The sequence below is a fragment of the Aptenodytes patagonicus genome, chromosome 2 (genome assembly GCF_965638725.1).
Source record: "Aptenodytes patagonicus chromosome 2, bAptPat1.pri.cur, whole genome shotgun sequence".
Lineage (NCBI taxonomy): Eukaryota > Metazoa > Chordata > Aves > Sphenisciformes > Spheniscidae > Aptenodytes > Aptenodytes patagonicus.
In genome coordinates, this window is record NC_134950.1 from 147,182,654 (window position 1) to 147,201,678 (window position 19,025).

Here is a 19,025-nt window from a genome sequence, read left to right on the forward strand (position 1 = left end):
TAGAATGCTTTTCTAACAGGACCTGACAGACAGGACTGTGATATGATTTTCATGCAAAGTTTTTAGTTCTCCAAGCTGCCAAGGAGACTTTCTCAGTCTGAACATGTCTGATCATGCTGATCATATCTCTATCCACTATAAGTTTCTAAAGCCAATTTCCTGAGAAATCCTTGAGAAATCTGTAGAAAAAAATGAAATTACACATTAACCCATGTATTCTAACCTAAAGGTCACAAAACCTTTCAAATGTATTGCCTATAATGGAAATTAAGTGGCTAAACCTCTCTGCTGTATTTTGAAAATATACCCTTAGCAATTGACTTTTTCTCTGCTTCCGACTGCAGATGAGTGACCTTAGAAAGAAAGGATCAGAACATTTTTAATCCAAGTATTTATTGAATTAGCAACAGGGGAAAATACTATATGGTTCTCAGCATTCATTTTACAAGATTTGCCATCATCATGATGGTCCAATTGTGCAGAGAGAAAGGATTTGTGTTGCACAGGCAATAGGAATTTTACAGCATGATTAAAGTGTTTATGTATTTTACAGTTCGAGAAGGATTTTAAGGTTAGCATTAACATATATTTGTGGTACTGAGACATGTTGAGAATTTTTAGTTCATTTTTTATTAAGGAGACACTTTCAAATTTAAATTCATTGTAGCTTGGTTTGGTTTGGATTTTTTTTCACCAAAAATATATATGCTGTTTCTGAGTCATGAACAGTTTATAGTGCCTTGAAATGCCATACCACCAGGCATATCTGTATGCCTAGAGATTTCAACAGTGGTCTTTTCAGTAATTATATGGAGAACATATCTAGGCTTGTAGCTAGGACATTGTTTACTGATGCTCCATAACATCTTCTATGGACATCTGGTCCACCAAAGTACAGGAACTGCTGCTGCTTCTGTGAATCTGCTGCTTCAGCTGCCCCAAGTGTTCTTCTGTGGGGAATTTGATAATTCATTCCTTGTAACTATACTCAGCTGTCAGTGCTCCGACAAAGGCATTCTTCTGGCTCAGGTTAACTTTATCAGGAAGAATGAGGTAAAAGTCCCTTTTGAAAGACACCGCAGTTTCTTGTGACACTGATGCATCAAACATTATCAAATATGATGAACACTATTTTCCTAAATTATTATTTGCACTTTTTCATTCCCTGGCTATTTCCTAGAAAAAAATGTTGTTGTTAACTATTTAGAAAAAATGCTAATATTACGCATTAACATTTTTTCCACTTAACAGATTTTTAATTCATCATTTAGATTACATTTCACCAAGCATACAAGTTTCTTGAGATTCAGATGGGGCTGTGACTCTTTTCCCCTGTTCTTAAATTCAAATGAACCAACTTCACCAGGTTGAAGTGTTTCATGCTCTTTGTACTCGCTCAAAACTAGTCCATAACCTGCTGTTTCCAATGTCCCCGATGTAGGAATGAGCAGATGACGTCTAGCAGAGTAAGAACTGACCAAATGTTTACTCAGTAGCTAAACACATCTTTGTGTACTTTTTGAAACATTTGTGCTGTTATTCGTTATTTTTTGTCATTATCTGACCCTGTTTGTCTTAGGACTTGACTGGGAGCAGATATGGAAAAGAAAATATTATATTTGGAAAAGTTACAGCCTACCGTGAGTAAAAAATCTCACCAGGAATTTTTGTCTTAATTTTATTGACATCAGTAATTACAGCTGCTCATCTGAGGTTTTATTTGAACTTGCAAACCTCTCTAGCTTTATCCGTCATGAGTCTAACCTTTCCTTGGTGTTCTCTGCACCCTCTGGAATTAACATACCCTTTTCTTCAGGTGTCACAAATCTGACATTGCTTTTCAGACTTTGCACATGCCCTCTCTTTTACCGTTAGCATTCACAGGCAGCCCTTGTGCTCATTTGCTTCCTTCTGCTCTCCCATTTCAGCACCCTCACTGGCCCTCAGCTTCTGAGAATGTCTCTTGTGAAAAGCTAGTGGGGGCTGGCAACATTGAGATGAAAGACAAAATTATTTTCAACTCATAAGCCCTGATCATAACCCATAATAAGATTCATTATTATACTTCACCCTCACCCATATAATTTCCAATAAAAATCATGTAAGAACTGCTTATGTAACACACTTTTTAAGAAAAATAAAACCAGGGAATTCAGCATTTGAAAAAATACAGTCACAGAACAGAAGAGAGAGACTCATGAGGGGAAAGCTCATTGCTAAGGATTAAACCTATAATATATCAGCAGTAGATACTAGTACTGTAATTACAGATGATATTAATAAAAGCATTAAGTTTTTTAAGTCACAGAGACCTTTCAAGAAATTACTAGCAAACTAAAAAGTAGACCAAGGATCATCTCATTTAATTGTCAGGTTTTTTTTCACAGCCAGTTTCTCAAGTGTCTCAGGGAGAGAGAAAGAAATATAATATAGTCCTGAAAACTCTCCTGTGTACTTCAGGTATTTGTTGCATGCTATGGATAAGACAGAAAAATCCAGTCCTGTGTGAGCAGGAAACTTGTCCCAGTTGACAACTAGCAACTTAAACAGCATGTACTGTTAACTTTTCTCTTAATATGTTTAAGTTCTTCAAATTTGGATACCTATCCCTGGATCTGGCTGTCTTTATTTGCAACCTAAATTAACAGGATCAACATTTAAGCAGAAGAGACTAGCTGAATCTCCACCTTCAAACCCATAGGTGCTCCAGCCCTCTTGAGAAAGCGAACTCACTTGAAAATGGAGTGCGCTCTCAAGAAGACTGGAATGTTTTCAGAGAAATCCTGGCATAAGCAAGGAGCAAACATTTCTAGTGTTTCACCTTCTCTGATGAAGGTAGGACTTTCCACTTCATAACAATGTGGACAGCTGACAGATAAGCATTTCCTCAGCAACTTACACCTGCTAAGCATGAGGGACAGGGGAAAAGAAACTCTCTGTTTCGGCAACTCTGCAGTATTTCACCCGTGAAGATATGCAACAATTGATTAAAGATATTTCCTACCTGTACATCTTTCCTTTTCTGTTTTACATGCGGAATTCTATGTCAGGGGTATAAGTTTCTATTAGATGCAATTGGACATCCTTAAGAAGTCACCCCCCCCCCTCCCCACCATGCACACACATAACTATTTCTATTAAATTCTGTAAGGTTTCTCGCTGGGGCTGGCAGAAAACACTTAGCCCATAAATTACTTGCAAAAAAGAAGAAAGCAAATTATAATTCAACCATTTTTGTATAGAACATATTGCTTCATATAGAAATAGTTTATAGCTGTCTGAGACTAATTAGTTCATTCCATTCACAATGATTTATTTATTAATGTTGCTGATTTGCACACATGCACAGCTTGGAGTACACAGAACAGTTTTATATATAAAATTGATAAATAATTTATTGATTTGAAAATGACAAATTTATTTGGTCTAAAATGTTTATTGGTTCATAAGAATAAAATACTGATTTTTCTGTGTAATATAAATTTTAGATGTGCACTTAAGTAGAGAAAGCAGAACTGCTTACACTGCTTGGTGGAAGTCTATCAAGCTTTTCAACCTTATCTTTATTTTGAGGGGTTTATAGCTAGGTCATAAAAAATGAGTTTGGGCTGAGTCTTCTTTTAAGACAGTCGTGTATCTACTGCTTGACATCTCGGTCAAGAGCACTTTTAAGGACATTCACAAAACAGATTGGTCACTGTTAAGCAGTAGATGTTTAGAATAAATACCCATTACTGTAACTGTAGATTTATTTCTGTCTATAATTTCTGTAATTGGCTATTTGGCTTCTGTGTTTTCTGTTAAAGAAAATAATGTGTTTATTGAAGAATAATAAAAAGTATTTTAAAAGTGCCGCGTGCTTTATAGACAAGTAGGGTGTTGACTTAAAGCTCAGCCTGATGGTCCTGAAGACAGTGAGTGTATTTCCATGACCTGAAGGATTAATGAGTTAATCCCCATAGCCCTGGGGCAAAGAAACGTTCAAGCACATCACAACAGTGTGTCCCAATCTCAGCAAGGCAGCAGTGCAGTTCACTGACTTGCAGATTCCTGTTATCCCCACACGCATTGTTAGCATTCTGCCTAGTGTCTAGGAAGAGCAAGGTAATGGGCTGCGTTCCCAGTGATTCTTTAAATTTCTGTATAAAGTTTATATTAAGATGCTTACTTTGCATAAGGTTACGCACCAAAGTGAAAGGCTTCCCACCAGAGTGTAGGAAAGATTTTGCTGGCGTTGCATGGGGACACGAGTACTCAATCTTCACCTCTGAAGAAAATTGGCCTAATATGTTTCCAAGCCTCCCTTCCTGTGCTGTTCTCTCTCTCTCTCTCTCTTTTCCTGTCCTGGATCAGTCTCATTCCCCTCCTCAGCTCTGCTCATGTGATTGACTGGGGAACTAAACAGCAAAGCAGAACACAGTAGGGAGAAAAAAGGAGAGGAGAGGAGAGGAGAGGAGAGGAGAGGAGAGGAGAGGAGAGGAGAGGAGAGGAGAGGAGAGGAGAGGAGAGGAGAGGAGAGGAGAGGAGAGGAGAGGAGAGGAGAGGAGAGGAGAGGAGAGGAGAGGAGAGGAGAGGAGAGGAGAGGAGAGGAGAGGAGAGGAGAGGAGAGGAGAGGAAAGGAAAGGAAAGGAAAGGAAAGGAAAGGAAAGGAAAGGAAAGGAAAGGAAAGGAAAGGAAAGGAAAGGAAAGGAAAGGAAAGGAAAGGAAAGGAAAGGAAAGGAAAGGAAAGGAAAGGAAAGGAAAGGAAAGGAAAGGAAAGGAAAGGAAAGGAAAGGAAAGGAAAGGAAAGGAAAGGAAAGGAAAGGAAAGGAAAGGAAAGGAAAGGAAAGGAGAAAAAGAAAAAAACACTGCAATGTGGGGGTTGAAACCTGTGCCTGGTGGTTGAGGGGATGGAACATCTTTAAATCAGCCTTGTGTGCCTAGACCCTGAATGGGTCGGTTGTAACCAGACAAGCTATTAGTTTATTTCTGGATGTAGGAGTTGAATGCACCATTAGCAAGTTTGCTGATGATAGCAAACTGGGAGGTGCTGTTGACTCTCTTGAGGGACAGGAGGCCTTGCAGAGGGATCTAGGTAGGTTGGAGCATTGGGCTATGATTAATGGGATGAAATTTAACAAGTCCAAATGCTGGATTCTGCACCTAAGACAGAGTAATGTCGGGCACAAGTATAAATTGGGAGAGGAGTGGCTGGAGAGCAGCCCTGCAGAGAGGGATCTGGGGTTGCTGGTCGACAGCAGGCTCAGTGTGAGTCAGCAGCGTGCCCTGGCAGCCAAGAGGGCAAACCGCATCCTGGGGTGCATCAAACACAGCACAACCAGCTGGTCAAAAGAGGTGATTGTCCTGCTGTATTCAGTGTTAGTGCAGCCTCACCTGGAGTGCTGTGTGCAGTTCTGGGGCCCACAATTTAAGAAGGATGTGAAGGTCCTTGAATGCGTCCAGAGGAGGGCAACAAAGCTGGTGACAGGGCTGGAAGGCATGTCCTGTGAGGAGCGGCTACGGACTTTGGGCTTGTCTAGTTTGGAGAGAAGGAGGCTGAGGGGTGACCTCATTGCTCTCTACAGCCTCCTGAGGAGGGGAAGTGGAGAGGGAGGTGCTGATCTCTTCTCCCTGGGATCCAGTGATAGGACACGTGAGAATGGTTCAAAGCTGTGCCAGGGGAGGTTTAGACTGGACATTAGGAAGCATTTCTTTACTGAGAGGGTGGTCAAATGCTGGAACAGGCTTCCTAGAGAGGTGGTTGATGCCCCAAGCCTGTCAGTATTTAAGAGGCATTTGGACAATGCTTTAACTTTTGGTCAGCCCTGAATTGATCAGGCAGTTGGACTAGATGATCGTTGTAGGTCTCTTCCAACTGAAATAGTCTAGTCTAGTCTATTTTGCAATCATATTAATTTTGTATTCTGCCTGGCTGGGTGACAACACTGCCTAGCCTGTGCCCAAGGGCTGGATATGGTTTAGCTGCAGTACTCCACACTGCGATAGAAGAAGCCCTGAGAGCTCACCTCAGACTTACAGGAAGCCTTCAGAGGGCAGCAAGGTTTCCCATCCAAGCAGACAGTGGGGGAAACAGGATCTCTAAGAACAGCCCTGTCCCCCAGTTGAGATCCTGTGGAGTGGAGGCAACGTCTGGGTCTTCCTAAGGCTGGACGCTGCATTGAGACAGTATTTTAAATGAAGGAAGCAAAAAGAGTGTCTTGAAGCTAAACTTAGACATAAGTAGCTACAAATATGTTTTTCTTTTCTTTCATACTGCCTCTAAATATCTGCTTTATTGGGCTTTCTATTTTTAAGTTAAATAAAATGTCTATTTTTTTCCTCCAAAAATTATCTCCATCTGGTGATAAGAGACATTTCAAGTCTGGCAAAACATTTGTTTTTCATTCTCAAGGAAGTAACAGCCCTAAATATAGGTTTGGCCTGAGTAGATGAATTGTGGTATAGAAAAAAAAAAAAAGAAATAAAAATCAACTTAGGCTTAACTGTTAAATAGATCTGGGATTCAAGCTTTAAGAAAGGGTAATTAGTAGCTAGCTTTACTGGGAATAGGAAGGTGAGGACAACTTCATTTCTAGGATATTACATCCTAGTCAAAACAGTATCACTGTTTGTTCAACAACAAACAGGTGAGATCTGATCTCAACTGGAAGCCTACTATAGTTAACAGTTAATGGTATAGAAATTAATTCGCAGGGGATTTCCTTCGGACATGCCACACCTTTTATTTAAGTTTGTCCAATTCTGAATTTTGTTTTTATTATGAAGCAACTTGATGAAGAAACACAATTGAATGGAATTAGATACACTGTGTCAATTATATCCCTGTTGATTTGCTGTGATTTCAAGATTTTATAGAATGCCTGAGTCATGAGATGTAGCTGCATGGTAGATTAATTTGGTCCCAGAGATCGGCCAAAGTATTTCCAGCTATGCAGATAGACCTAACAGAATACGACCTCTGTCACACCACATCTCAAAGGCAGAGTTTTATTTATTACATGTACCCATGCAGACACTTGTTTTTACATTACTTCAGATTTTGTGCTCACCTGGAGACATGAAACTTCTGAAACTGTCTACTGATGGCTATAACTAGCCTTACAATTACTATTAGTATAGCAGCAGTGCCTGGGACCTCCAAAGCTGAGTATCACAAAAGGCAAAGCCTTGTGTCAGAAAGCTTACCATATAAATGAAAGATAGATGGAAAAGGGTACAATAAACAAACTGGAAAAATACAAGGTAAAAGGGAAAACATGGGATAAAGAGATACGTATCATGACTAAGGTAAGTTTTAAAGAACGGTTAAAAAGTGAATAAATAATACATTTGTGGATCCTACTGTTAGCTTCTTTACCAAAGGACCTTCTACAGAAGCATTAGGAATCATAGCTCAGAGACATTATTTGGGGAACCTGACAAGTGAGTTGTAAGTAATTCTACATAAACTGATTAGTGCATAAAAATATCCAGGAGGATGTTGATCCATTAAAAGTACTTGCAAAAACCACATAGATAGAATAATTTTTTTAAGGAATATTTATTTTCAGTTCCATTTAAACAACCCACTTTTGTAACACATACTAAAATCTTTAGGAAACATTCTAAGAAATTTCAGGATTATAGCCACAGGGATGAATTAAATGCATTTCAGTTATGCAGATTAAAATACAGAATATGTTTGCATCATTCTGCATTTTATTATGTTGCTGCCTTTTGGTATGCTTTACATTAAAAATACATGACTGACACTCTTTATACCAGTAAGCCTTTTTATTGAAAAAAAATATTATTGCATTAAACTACATTCCCAGGAATTCCTTGAATAACCTAAAAAAAAAGCCGCATTGCATGTACAATAGTGCAATTCACTTAGCTACTGTATAATATAAAACACTTTATACATAGAATACAAAACAAAATTACTAGTTTACATATTATACTAGCCAGAGTATTATCCAGTCTTAAATATAAACTTAGCACTTTTAAAATCAATCTGGTCAAATGGCATTTTTATGCAAATCTGCACAACAAATACACATGTTAAATGTATTCCAGAAGTGCCTCAGTTACCAAAAAAAAAAAAAAAAAAAAAAAATTATCATTGTGTAACTCAGGAAACTTTTTTTATTGAAATTTTAGTGTGGGTGACCTGTTTCCTTGGATTACATATCAAGAATATACAACCAAGGTAAAATAGATTAACTTGGAGTGTGTATATCGCTGCCACCAGGATACTGTAATTCTTCTAAAAATCAGTCTAAATAAAATCAAAATTGTAGCACGGCTCCATACATCAGGCTCAATTATGCTTTTAATAATAATAATGATACATATTTAAAGTACATTACTGATGAAACCCAGATATGGCAGCAAGTAGAGCAAATATATAATCTCAGCTGTGCTGATTATAAAATATAATTTTATAATTTTATAATTATAAAATGTTATAATTTTATAATATTTCTCCAAGAAAATCCCTTCTGTGTACTAAGAATTATATTGGACATTCCCTTTGTTGGTAGTCAATGATTGCTGTTTTGCTATTGTGCTGTTTCTGTTCCTTCTTGACCTTTCTTTTTTCCATCAATACCTCTCAAAATCCTCATTCCCATTGCTCCAAGAATTAAATTTAATCTTTATTGTCTATTCATTTGCCTTACCAGATCATCCTTGTTGGCATATACAATGATGCATGGACAACCTATGATTTGGTTCCTTCCTAGAATCCCATTGTATTGTGCATACATTAAGGGAAACTTATGTAACTCTTTTCCATAAATGATATATGTAGTAGGATGTTGTTAAGTTTCAATTGTCCGGGTTTCTTGCCATAAGAATTTCTACAATAGTAACATTGCCTGTAAGAAGTAAGGATACAAAATGTGTGTGTATACATTAAAAATGAGATTAGCCTTTCATTTCTTCTGTTCCACCTTTTTCTCGGTGTTATCTACTTAACATTCAAATGAACTCTTACATACAATGAGAACAGCTGTTTTTTCTTGAATAGGAAGGGAACTAGGCCCATCAATTTAAAAGTTTGTAGGGCTGGAAATGCATCTTTTAGGCTGGTATTAACCCTGAACTGGTGGTAGTGGCTGTGCAGCTCAGTCAGCCTCTTCTAGGGCACAGGTTGACCTGCTCCTTTAAAATGCCCAATTCAGAGTGTTCCTACAGAATTATAACTAATGTTTCCAAGTGGTCCACTGAGTGAGGGATCTCCATCCAAGCAAGCAAGTACTAATTTTCAGAGATGTTAAGTCACATTCAGTGAAATATGTTTGATTCTGAGAAAATAAATTTTCAGAAGTATAGAAATTATATGTAAATTCAGATCTAATTTTGGGAAGATTTTCAGCCAAAAATGAAAGGAAGAATTTTAAAACTGTGGAAATATTTATTTTTAACATCTTTCCCAAAGAAAATTTCTGACATCCTTAATTCTGATGCAATAATTTCAATTAAAGAAGTTCCCTACAATTAAAATGAGAAAATTAAACCATAAAGATAAGTAACTCCAAAATGGTATGAATCCATTTTGTTAATGAAATTAATAAATCAGCTGGGAATCCAACCAAAAAATATTTGAGGGTGCTTGTTTCATCAACCTTTTTCAATACAAAAATGTTTTGCTTCTGCTCAGTCTCCAGATTTTTTCCTGACAGCTTTTATTTGATGGCTAAAATGTTAAGAATCCAAAGAAATATTAACTTTGAAAATCAACTGCAAAACAAGCAGTCAGAACTTGTAAAGCCATTTGAAAAGTTTGGCATAATACCAGTTTATGCTGAAGCAGCTGCTTTTAGAAATTCAAACAATTCCATTTTATTGCAATGGTTTGATTAAAACTAAGTTAAAAAATTGGTCCTAAGTTGTATTTTAAATACTCAATTTCAATTAGATTTCTCAGTTTCTCCAGATAGCCGAATATAATGGAATAAAATCCTCCAAAATTTTTTTAACGTGTTTTATATCAGTTCTGAAAGATACATTATTAATTGTGCACTACATTACTGAAAATTAATTTAAATTATTTCAAATGTTTCTAATCCAAACAAACAGGTTCTGTCCATCGGACACTTCACTGTCCAATTATATTGGGAAAAGCATGCCTGCAGTCTAACCACAATTATGAACTTAATTTCATGCTAAATATCCCATGTTGAGTTAGAAACATTATAAAAATAGTCAAAATGCGCCATTCAAAGAGATGCTGAAACCCTCACCTATTTCCAAATACACAGTTATTACTAGCAATTTCAACCACGCATTACCCTGAAGGTTGGATACATGCATTTGAACATTGCAGATTCAGAACTTCAATTTGTATGTTGAGAGTTTGGGAAACCATGCGAGAATCTAGACTTATTTGTTTAGATTCAATATACCTTGAAATGCTGAGGACTGTGGCATGGTTGTCTGAGACTTGACCTGGAGAGCCAGTTTCCTCTCAGAATTTTACTTCTGCATTTCTATGAATATCAGCATGATTTTATAGGACCAGCAAATATTTATTGTGTTTGTGAAAGGGATGAAACATATTTACACATTCTTTGGGCAAGACTCTCCCACATGTCAGAGCTCTGTTTGGTAGGAAAGAAGTGTTGCAGTCTTGGCCAAGGACCTCTGAGGTTCAAGGCCAGCACTAGCTGCCTCGCAACTCTGGGCTGCTGCAGCCCACCCCTGACATAGCCTATCCTACAGCCACAGGCAGGCAATGCCAAAGAACTTGGCTTCATCCCCTTCTTTCCCTTGCCTTCTTGGATGCTTGGCTCAGGGAGAAAAGTAGCAGCCTGCTTGCGCCAGCACAGAGCCCCCGACCCTAAGGGAAGTTTTTGTTATGTACCTGGGGCTGGACTGCAGTCCCTTTACACTGACCAAGCAACATATCCCAGGGATAAAATCACTAAAGTACCTTTGAGATGTTGTCGTAACCTTCTTCTTCCAGTGTTAATTCATCACCCTTCACTCTGAGGCTCCCCAATTTATTTTGGCCAGGAGACAGAACCAGGGACTTGTGGTCCCAGATACCTTCTCTTTTGCTCAGTCTAAACTACCTTAATCAGACCAAGTACTATGCCGTTACATATACATACTCAGAAAAGCAAACCTTTGATGTATGTCAAGATTGCTCTACCTTAAATTGCCCTACTTTAAATCACTCATCAGTGTTGACATTCTTGGTCATGTTATGTCTGGGTGCTGTGGTCCTATTCCTACTGACAGTCACAGACTTCACTTCAGGCTGTTCTTTCCAAACCTTCTGTAGAACGACACTAGCTGGACCCTGTCCTCCTTGTGATAGTATCATAAAAGGCTTTAAAACAGCTTTTACTCAGTGATACGAGACCTAAATCAACTTTCATATGCTGTCAGCCAGAATGTGGACTTTAAAATACTTGCCGTTGTGCTCTCAGCAAAACAGTAGATTTCCCCTCAGACATGATTGAACACTGAATTTTATTCAGATTTGGTTTTGGAGCCATGGTATAGTCTTTTGGGCTAGTTTAAATAGCTAGAAACACTGAAAACTTCTTTTATTGTCGGTAACTGTTGGGTCTGGCTAGAGCAAGAATGGTGATGGGGCTCTTGTCCTTGGAACAATGGATGAACTAAGGGATTTGGATGTATAACAGAAGGCGTGGCTGCATTCAGGTGTGGTGTAAATAAAGCTGGGATATATGCAGTGTGTGGTAGTGTGGGGAAGGTCAGTGGGGAAGGGTGGAGAGGGGTGGTGGAGACCAAGTGCAATGGGTGTCCTGTCAGCAGAGCAGGGTGGGTGGGAATGAGGGCTGGCGCTAATGGGGAAAGTGATATGGGAGCAAAATGTGCCTGAGAGAGAGGGTGGAGGTGTGCCAGGGAGAGATGGCTGCCATGGGGATGTACAGATGCCGACACAGCAAAGCGTTGCAGCAGCGTGTGGTGGATGGTGGTGACAGTAGCATGCTGCTGAACAGGGAGGGCAGGAACTGCTGGTGTTGCAGAGAAGGCAGCTGGTCCTGGGGCAGGCAAAACTTTCAGGTGTTTTGCTCGAAGTTGTTTCTGCATATGCTGCTGGGCTTGCAGCTGCAGCAACCTGTATTTGTCTACTTCCTCTGGTGAAAATGTGATAGGCTGCTGCGTTAAAGCAGGGGAGGTGGATTTACTGTACACTTCTGGGTCATTTACTGTGTTATCATACTTCTGCATAGCATTGTCACAAAGAGAGTCTGAACTGCTTTCTGCCCGGTTCGAGTCCATGTTTACATCATGTAGTTCTTCTTTGGTCTCTGTTGAATTAGCAACAACAGAATATCTATTAGAGGGAAAAGCACCAGGGAAATCATTTGGTACTGGATCACAGCTTTGTATAAAGGGTTGCACTTCACTAATGAAGAGATCGGATTGTTCCTTTATTGCTGTGTTCCTTTTTACACTCGGGCTCTGATAGCCTGTTCCTATTTGAATGATGTCTTTAAAAAGACAATGATCATAATCAGTGCCTGTTGAAAGAGCAACATTGGTTATGTCTGACGCTTCAAAGTTGTTTTTCTTCACACTGGTTTCCAACGAACTGATTTCATTATGCCCTGTGTCATTTTTACTTATGCTTAGCAGTTTCTCTGGCAAAGGTAACATTGCAATGTCATCTACCGATGATGAAAACTGAAAAGCAAAGTGACTTTGTGAGTGATCCTTTAATTCTACCCCACAAGTGTTTGAAAATCTCTCTGAATCATGTGTTTGTTCCTGGGTTTTCTTGGACTGCACTCTTTCTAAAAGTATCTTGGCCGTTAGTGACTTTCTTTTTCCATATATGTCTTTTGCCAGGGTTTCAGAAGAGCAGGTGGCAAAGTTTTTTGACTGACCATTCACATTCGGAGAGTCGTAATGTGCAGTTTCAGCTTTTCCCAGTTTGGTGTTAGAACCTCTTTCTGTGTCCTTTTTTGTTTTGTTGTCACAGTTGTCAGTGTCTTTTGAGAAGGATCCTGAACTACTACCTCTTGATATTCTGCTACTAGATGATCTTTCACTGCTTCTTGAATCTCTGGTGGAACAACTTTTGGAGCTATGGTAGCTTCTACTTCTACTATGCACTTTGCCAAAATGCTGGTGTCTACATCTGCTGTGTTTAGATCTGTCTCTGTGCTGTAAAACTTTATGTCTTGAACATCTTCGATATTTAATTATGCCCCTCTGTGTACAGTTTCTAGTTCTGTGACTTCTGCTACGACAAAGATAATCCTCATCTGTATCATCAGAAGTGAAAATACACTTGTGCTTTCTGTGTTTACATTTGTGCCTTTCAGCTGTTTTGCTTTTTCTTTTACAACAACAAAGCAAATTATTTCTGCTGTGATTATTTGATGTGGGACTCATGTAGCTCATGTAGCTACTTGTACTACTAACCGAAGTGTCAGAGTAGCTGGAATGTCTGTCAGAGGAGGACTTTTGAGGAGATGGGAATCTCCAGCATCTTGTGTAACTTCCACATCCTTCATTTTCTGAATACCTGCTGTTTGAACTGGATTTATAACTAAGGAAACTTCCACTAGAGTCTTTTGCACTGTCACTTATGTCACTGCTGCAGCTGGCCACATCTTGAACGGATCTGCAGTCATTTTGGTTTTCACGTTTTTCCTCAGAATAAATTAAATGACATTTTGCAGCTTTAGACTTTTTAATCCTAGACATAAAAGCAGAAAAGGAAATGCTTTCATTTCTAATGTTCTGGTTTTTTCTTTCACAGCTATGAAAATGATGCTGTAAAGATCTTCTCAGTGTTGTTGTATGAAGACTTTTTTCTGTCACATAACCCTTTTGTGAGACATCAAGGTAAGCAGGCACTTTGGGTATATTTTCATTCAAATACTCTGCAAAGTATTTTTGACCATTTTCATTCATTTCTTTCCCTATGTCTGACTCAGCTTTCTGCTTGGCCTTTCTTGGATTTAGGGAACCTTTCATCTTCTTTGGTTTCAACAACTGATTATCTTGTTCATTTGACATTTGCTTGTGTTTTATTAAACCTGAGGCTTCATTTTCATCTGCAGTCTTATTTATAGAGTGCTCTTTACAGCTTTCTTTGTTTGTTTCATGCTGTTTACCATCTCTGTGATTTAAAGAGAGTCTGAAGTCAAAATACAATGGATTACAGCCATATGAAATACAGGGCTCAGTTTTTGTAAACAAAAGTAATTCTGTGGGCCACTGCAGAGCAGTGGTGCCATCTTTGCTCACTACATGGAGGAAAGGCAATGCCTGGGGCTTAACCTCTTTAACCACGGTCTCCCTTGGAAGTGTTTCCATATTCTCATTTGTGGTTTCTGAACTCTCCAAAGATCTTTCTCTTTTTACCACCCCAGGACCATCAGTAATGTTGCTTGCGCATGCCAGCTGAGGTTCTGGCTGTTGTGGGAGCTCAGGTAACTGGTCAGGCAGGTGGGCATTGCTGTGCTTATAGGTGTTCGGCTGTGTACAAAAATTGCTAGCTTGGTATGAAGGTGAAATAAGAGTTTCCAACAATTGCTCAAAATCATTCAATTTGCTCTCTTGCTCTGTTTCGCTAAGTGAACCAGAAAAATCCAAATTTGAAAGCTGCATTTTCACTTTGCAAAATGAAGGATGAGCACTGACCTTTTCTTCTAATTCTCTATCACTGCTTTTATCCTTTTCCTTTAGCATTTTAGGTTTTGCGGCTACATGACTTGATGCACTATTATCCAAACCCATTTGGTCTCGTGTAATAGGTGGCCCTTTATCCAAGCTTGCTTTCACATCCTCTTCCAAAAATGTGCCAGAACGACAGCCCTCAAGAGCTTGCTTTGTTTTATGGTTGGGGGATTCACTACAATCATTTCCTTCTTCAGAGTTCTCACTGAAGACTGATGCAGAGGACTCGAGCTTCAAGGGGACTTTTTTAGAGAACGAGAAAGACACTCCCGCCCTTTGAGAAGCATTGGTGCTATCTGGGAACACTTGTGAGACGTGATTTCCAAGTGCATGGGGTCTTTCACTGGGGGGCTGGTGCCTGCTTATGATGAGCTGCTGTTTCTCTAGTATGCTGCTGGAGAAATGTTGTCCTTCTCTCATGGCAGCTCTTTGAGAACTGGCTGTGAACTTGCCGCCCTTGTATAGGAAAATGCTATTTGGCGATTGCTGCTTTTCCATGACTAATCTGGGGGCTTTAAGCAATGGTCCACTCCCAGTGATGCTGTAATGTAATAAATAAAAAAAAAAAGCTGTATTAAGTAACCAAGTTAAGAGAGAACTCGCATTTGACAATGTCTGTCTGGTAAAGAAGCGTGTCACTCATGCTGTTACAAGGGAAAACAGTGTTTCTAAAGTTTCTGAAGGGTAAATGTGCAGTCTAGCCCTGAGCTTGGGCTTCTAAATGGGCAAGACAGTCTTTACATACAGGAAATTATATGATTTGAAGTCAACACATGAATGTTCTTTTTCAGAGTTATGGCCAGTACATCCAGAATAAACTTTACTCCGAATTTATATCAGTGAGAATCTGGTCTGTGGTAAGTCTTGGTTTTCTGAGAGGCCATTGCAAAGGAAATTGTGCCTTGTTCAAAATGAGACAATTCCACCTGGAGCATCTGCAGAATCAAACTCTATAAGAGAAAAAGGCAGTATTCTGCTTGCTTGGAGGGGTGTATGTATGATTTTTTAAAGAGTAGATTTTTATTTTATCTTTATATTTTTCCACAGTAAATTACTCTGTGAAATATTCAGAGAAATTAATGCTAAAATTATCACCAAACATTGGTGGGGAAAAGGACACAAGATGGATTTCCACCAATATTAATGGCAACTTTAGTGGTCTCATTATCAATCACCATTTGACTTACTTTGCCATATTTCTCTTTCTGTAGTCTACTTTCATTAATTACATTTTTCGTCTTCCCAAAACCTCTCAGATTTTAAATCTGTGGTTTAGTTTTCTTATACTTTAAAAAAAAAAAGCACTTATTCTAAGAAGGCCTTAACAAACATTTCTTGCAATATATAATTAACTGAGATTGGGATGACTGTTGTCATTTTCCATTTGAGATGAGTCATATATAGCCACCACAGAAATGTTATTCCAAGTAATATTTTAAACATGTCTTTCATTAGACCAATTATTTACATTTGCTATCAATGCAGTACTACAGTACACTTACATGAAAAAATTTTGGAACCAGCTTCAGTAAAGAGTTTGATTAAAAATTAGAAAATATTTTAATTGAATGTAAGTAAATTATGACTGCCAGATCTGCATAACAGCTATCTATAAATAGGCTAGCATGCTTTATAAATGCTATAAAAATGCATTGATCTTCAGTAGTGGGAACGACATAAAGACTCCCTGGAGTAGGGTCAGCTTGGAGTATGAGAATATGTATGCATTTCTGAGAATATATTTGCATTTGCCACAAATCTGGCATCAGGAGATACAAATTCACCCCTATTTGTACATCAAGAAGGAATTATCTCTTGGAGAAGGTGTGTAAAGAGGTCCTTTGCAAAGTCTCCTTGGAACAGCAAAATAAAGCTGTATTTTCAGTTTTTCTGTACACAAGATTAACAGTAATTTTGTTGTCAAATTGTATTAGCTTGTTGTAAGGAACTCTGTTGGAACCTGAGACACAGTACTCAGGGACAATAACAATTGTGTGTGTGTGTGTAGACTTTTGGTTAGAAAGGCTGACTTTCTGTCTTGCCTGAGCAACTGGGAATGCACCCCCTCCACCAAGATCACGGTTCTCAGCCACCCCTGAACCTATTAGTCATTACAAACAGGAACAGCAAGCACTGTCTTTCCAGACTCTTTGCAAAGGATTATGGACTCCTGGCTCTTTCTAAAAGCAAACCTGCTTTTCCCCTCCCAGTCTCACTCTGGCTTTCCTATTATCACCACGCTTATCGGTCTATCTGAGACTACATCTTCAAGTGCTTGGGCATAAAGGCATCTTCCCACAGGCAGTTACATTTCTTTCAATAGATTTGTATGAAAATGGAGTTGTAACCATAAAAGTGATACATTAGCACTAAACTGTTATATTTCAGCAGATTACTCAAAAGCAATTACACAGGCCAAAATGAGTGTACAATAAGCTTTGAATGTTATTATTTCCAGGGTACAGTAAGCTTGATATGAATTTAAAAGAATGCCAGTTTAATTATCTGCTTAACTCATTATGATCATAGATTAACATAAACAATTGGTCTGGTGGCAATCTATTCTGCTGAAGCATCCAGTGTCATTAAACAAAGGAGATTTCTCAAATGTAAAGGTTTATTAGTGTAAACTTTGTACTGTATCTTGATATTCATCAATAGAGCTAACAGTATTGGGCAAACTTAACTCAGTTAATTACTTGTTTTTCATTCACATAATGATACTTCCATTACTCTACAGAGAAACTGTGAGAATAATCTCAGTATACTAAAAGTAGTGAAAATGATTCACAGACTAAGTACAGATGCTCTAAAAGGTGTTTTTCCTCTCCTGTTCACTTACTATCAAATGATAAGACAGTTATACTAATCTATTCAGGTCAGTTTGAATAAGGTAAAATGGTGATGATATAAAACCATCTTCAAACCACTCAGTTCAGAAGCGAGGAGATTAACTAGCTACAGGAGAGAAAAACACAAACCTTCAAATAGCAATTAATTAATTCAGGGGCTTTCAATTTTATGGTTTGCAGAACAGGAACATTTGGAGTTGGGGACAGCTGAAAACAGGTTACAGTATACACAATCTCTGGACATTACAGAGTGTAGGAGTAAAAATATGGAGATTTCTTCTGGGGCTGAGGAAAGAGGGCATTAAAATGTAATATAAATTTTAAATACTTGCCATTCTGACTGCTTCCGTAACTCTGCGAGCTGGTGGAGGCGCTTGAGTGCTTTTTCCTGTTTCTTCTCATCTTTCCATGACTTTGAAGCCACATTTCGAGCAAATTCCCTTTGTTTTAGATCTTTCAATCTCTATGAGAAAAGAACAAAAAGAGAAGGGATTAAATATGTACACAGCAGATGCATTACCTCTTATGCAATTTATTTGCTGTTGGTGAAGTTAGTATGTAAATGGAGAGTAAAAATATACTTAAAATGTTATCATCCTAAGAAGAGATTAAAAATGCTATTTTTGCCTAACAAAACAACATGATTGGGCCATTGCTATTTAGCTGATATATACCTACATATGAGTGATAGCTTTTTAGTTTTTTATGAATACACGAATCTTCTGTTGTGTACAAATACATACACAAAACTAGACTGCAGTTAATGTAGTCAAAATTTTCCTGTTTAACTCAGTCAATTGGAATTTAATCTATAGGCATATACTGGAATAAAGCTGAGCTCCTGTGTGTAATATATTTTATAGATCTCTATACTTGCACATGTATGCATGGATGTAAGCGTGCTTCTGTGTTGGTTTTGTAGCTTTTTAAGACTGCATTTGTTTTTCAAAGGAGAGAACTACTGTCTGAAATATTTGTCAGGAAACTCTTTTATGGTTATTTTCACTTTTTTTTTTAATCTCCTTGAAAAACTATAAATCAGGTAATTCCTGTTGGAGAGAGCAAAATTCTTTGCCTTTATTATATTTTTTTATTACCTGGTTTTGCACTGCTGATAGTATAAGGAAAAGTGAAGGAGAAGAAGACACAAACCAAAAAGTGTCAAAAACATCCTCTGCAAAAAAAGTGGTGCTATCTTGCCTTTGAGTTCGCTGTGGTCTCTAGGACTCAGCAGGTCATGTCCAACCTTACAACTTCCCAGTTCAGGTCCATGCTTCCACGCTCCATAGCAGAAATGTCTTCCTCCCTTCACCACCTCTCCAGTGCTGTGGTGTTTGGGGAAGGCAGGTTTACAAACCAGAAGGGAGCTCTGGTGCATTCAGCCAGATGCCCAAACTGGAAACCTTGAGGACCAGGACTGAGAACTAAACCTCTGCATCCACTTGCTCCTTGGTCTGGAGGGGTGGCCCTGTGCTCTTCGTGAAATTCAGAACTATAGTATCAACACCAGGAAATGCT

At 38.5% G+C, this 19,025-nt stretch overlaps 1 protein-coding gene across 1 annotated transcript in view; it reads right to left on the reverse strand.

Moving 5' to 3' along the window:
* Positions 1–11,350: 11,350 nt before the first annotated feature.
* The window catches only part of ZNF804B (zinc finger protein 804B), a 256,357-nt gene continuing 248,682 nt past the window's right edge, over positions 11,351–19,025 (reverse strand). The window contains exons 3-4 of the mRNA XM_076331564.1: positions 17,840–17,970; positions 11,351–15,196 (exon numbers count right to left, since the gene is read on the reverse strand). Of these exons, the coding sequence (XP_076187679.1) occupies positions 11,506–15,196; positions 17,840–17,970 (3,822 nt within the window). The 3' untranslated portion in view covers positions 11,351–11,505. The remainder of the gene's footprint in view (positions 15,197–17,839; positions 17,971–19,025) is intronic.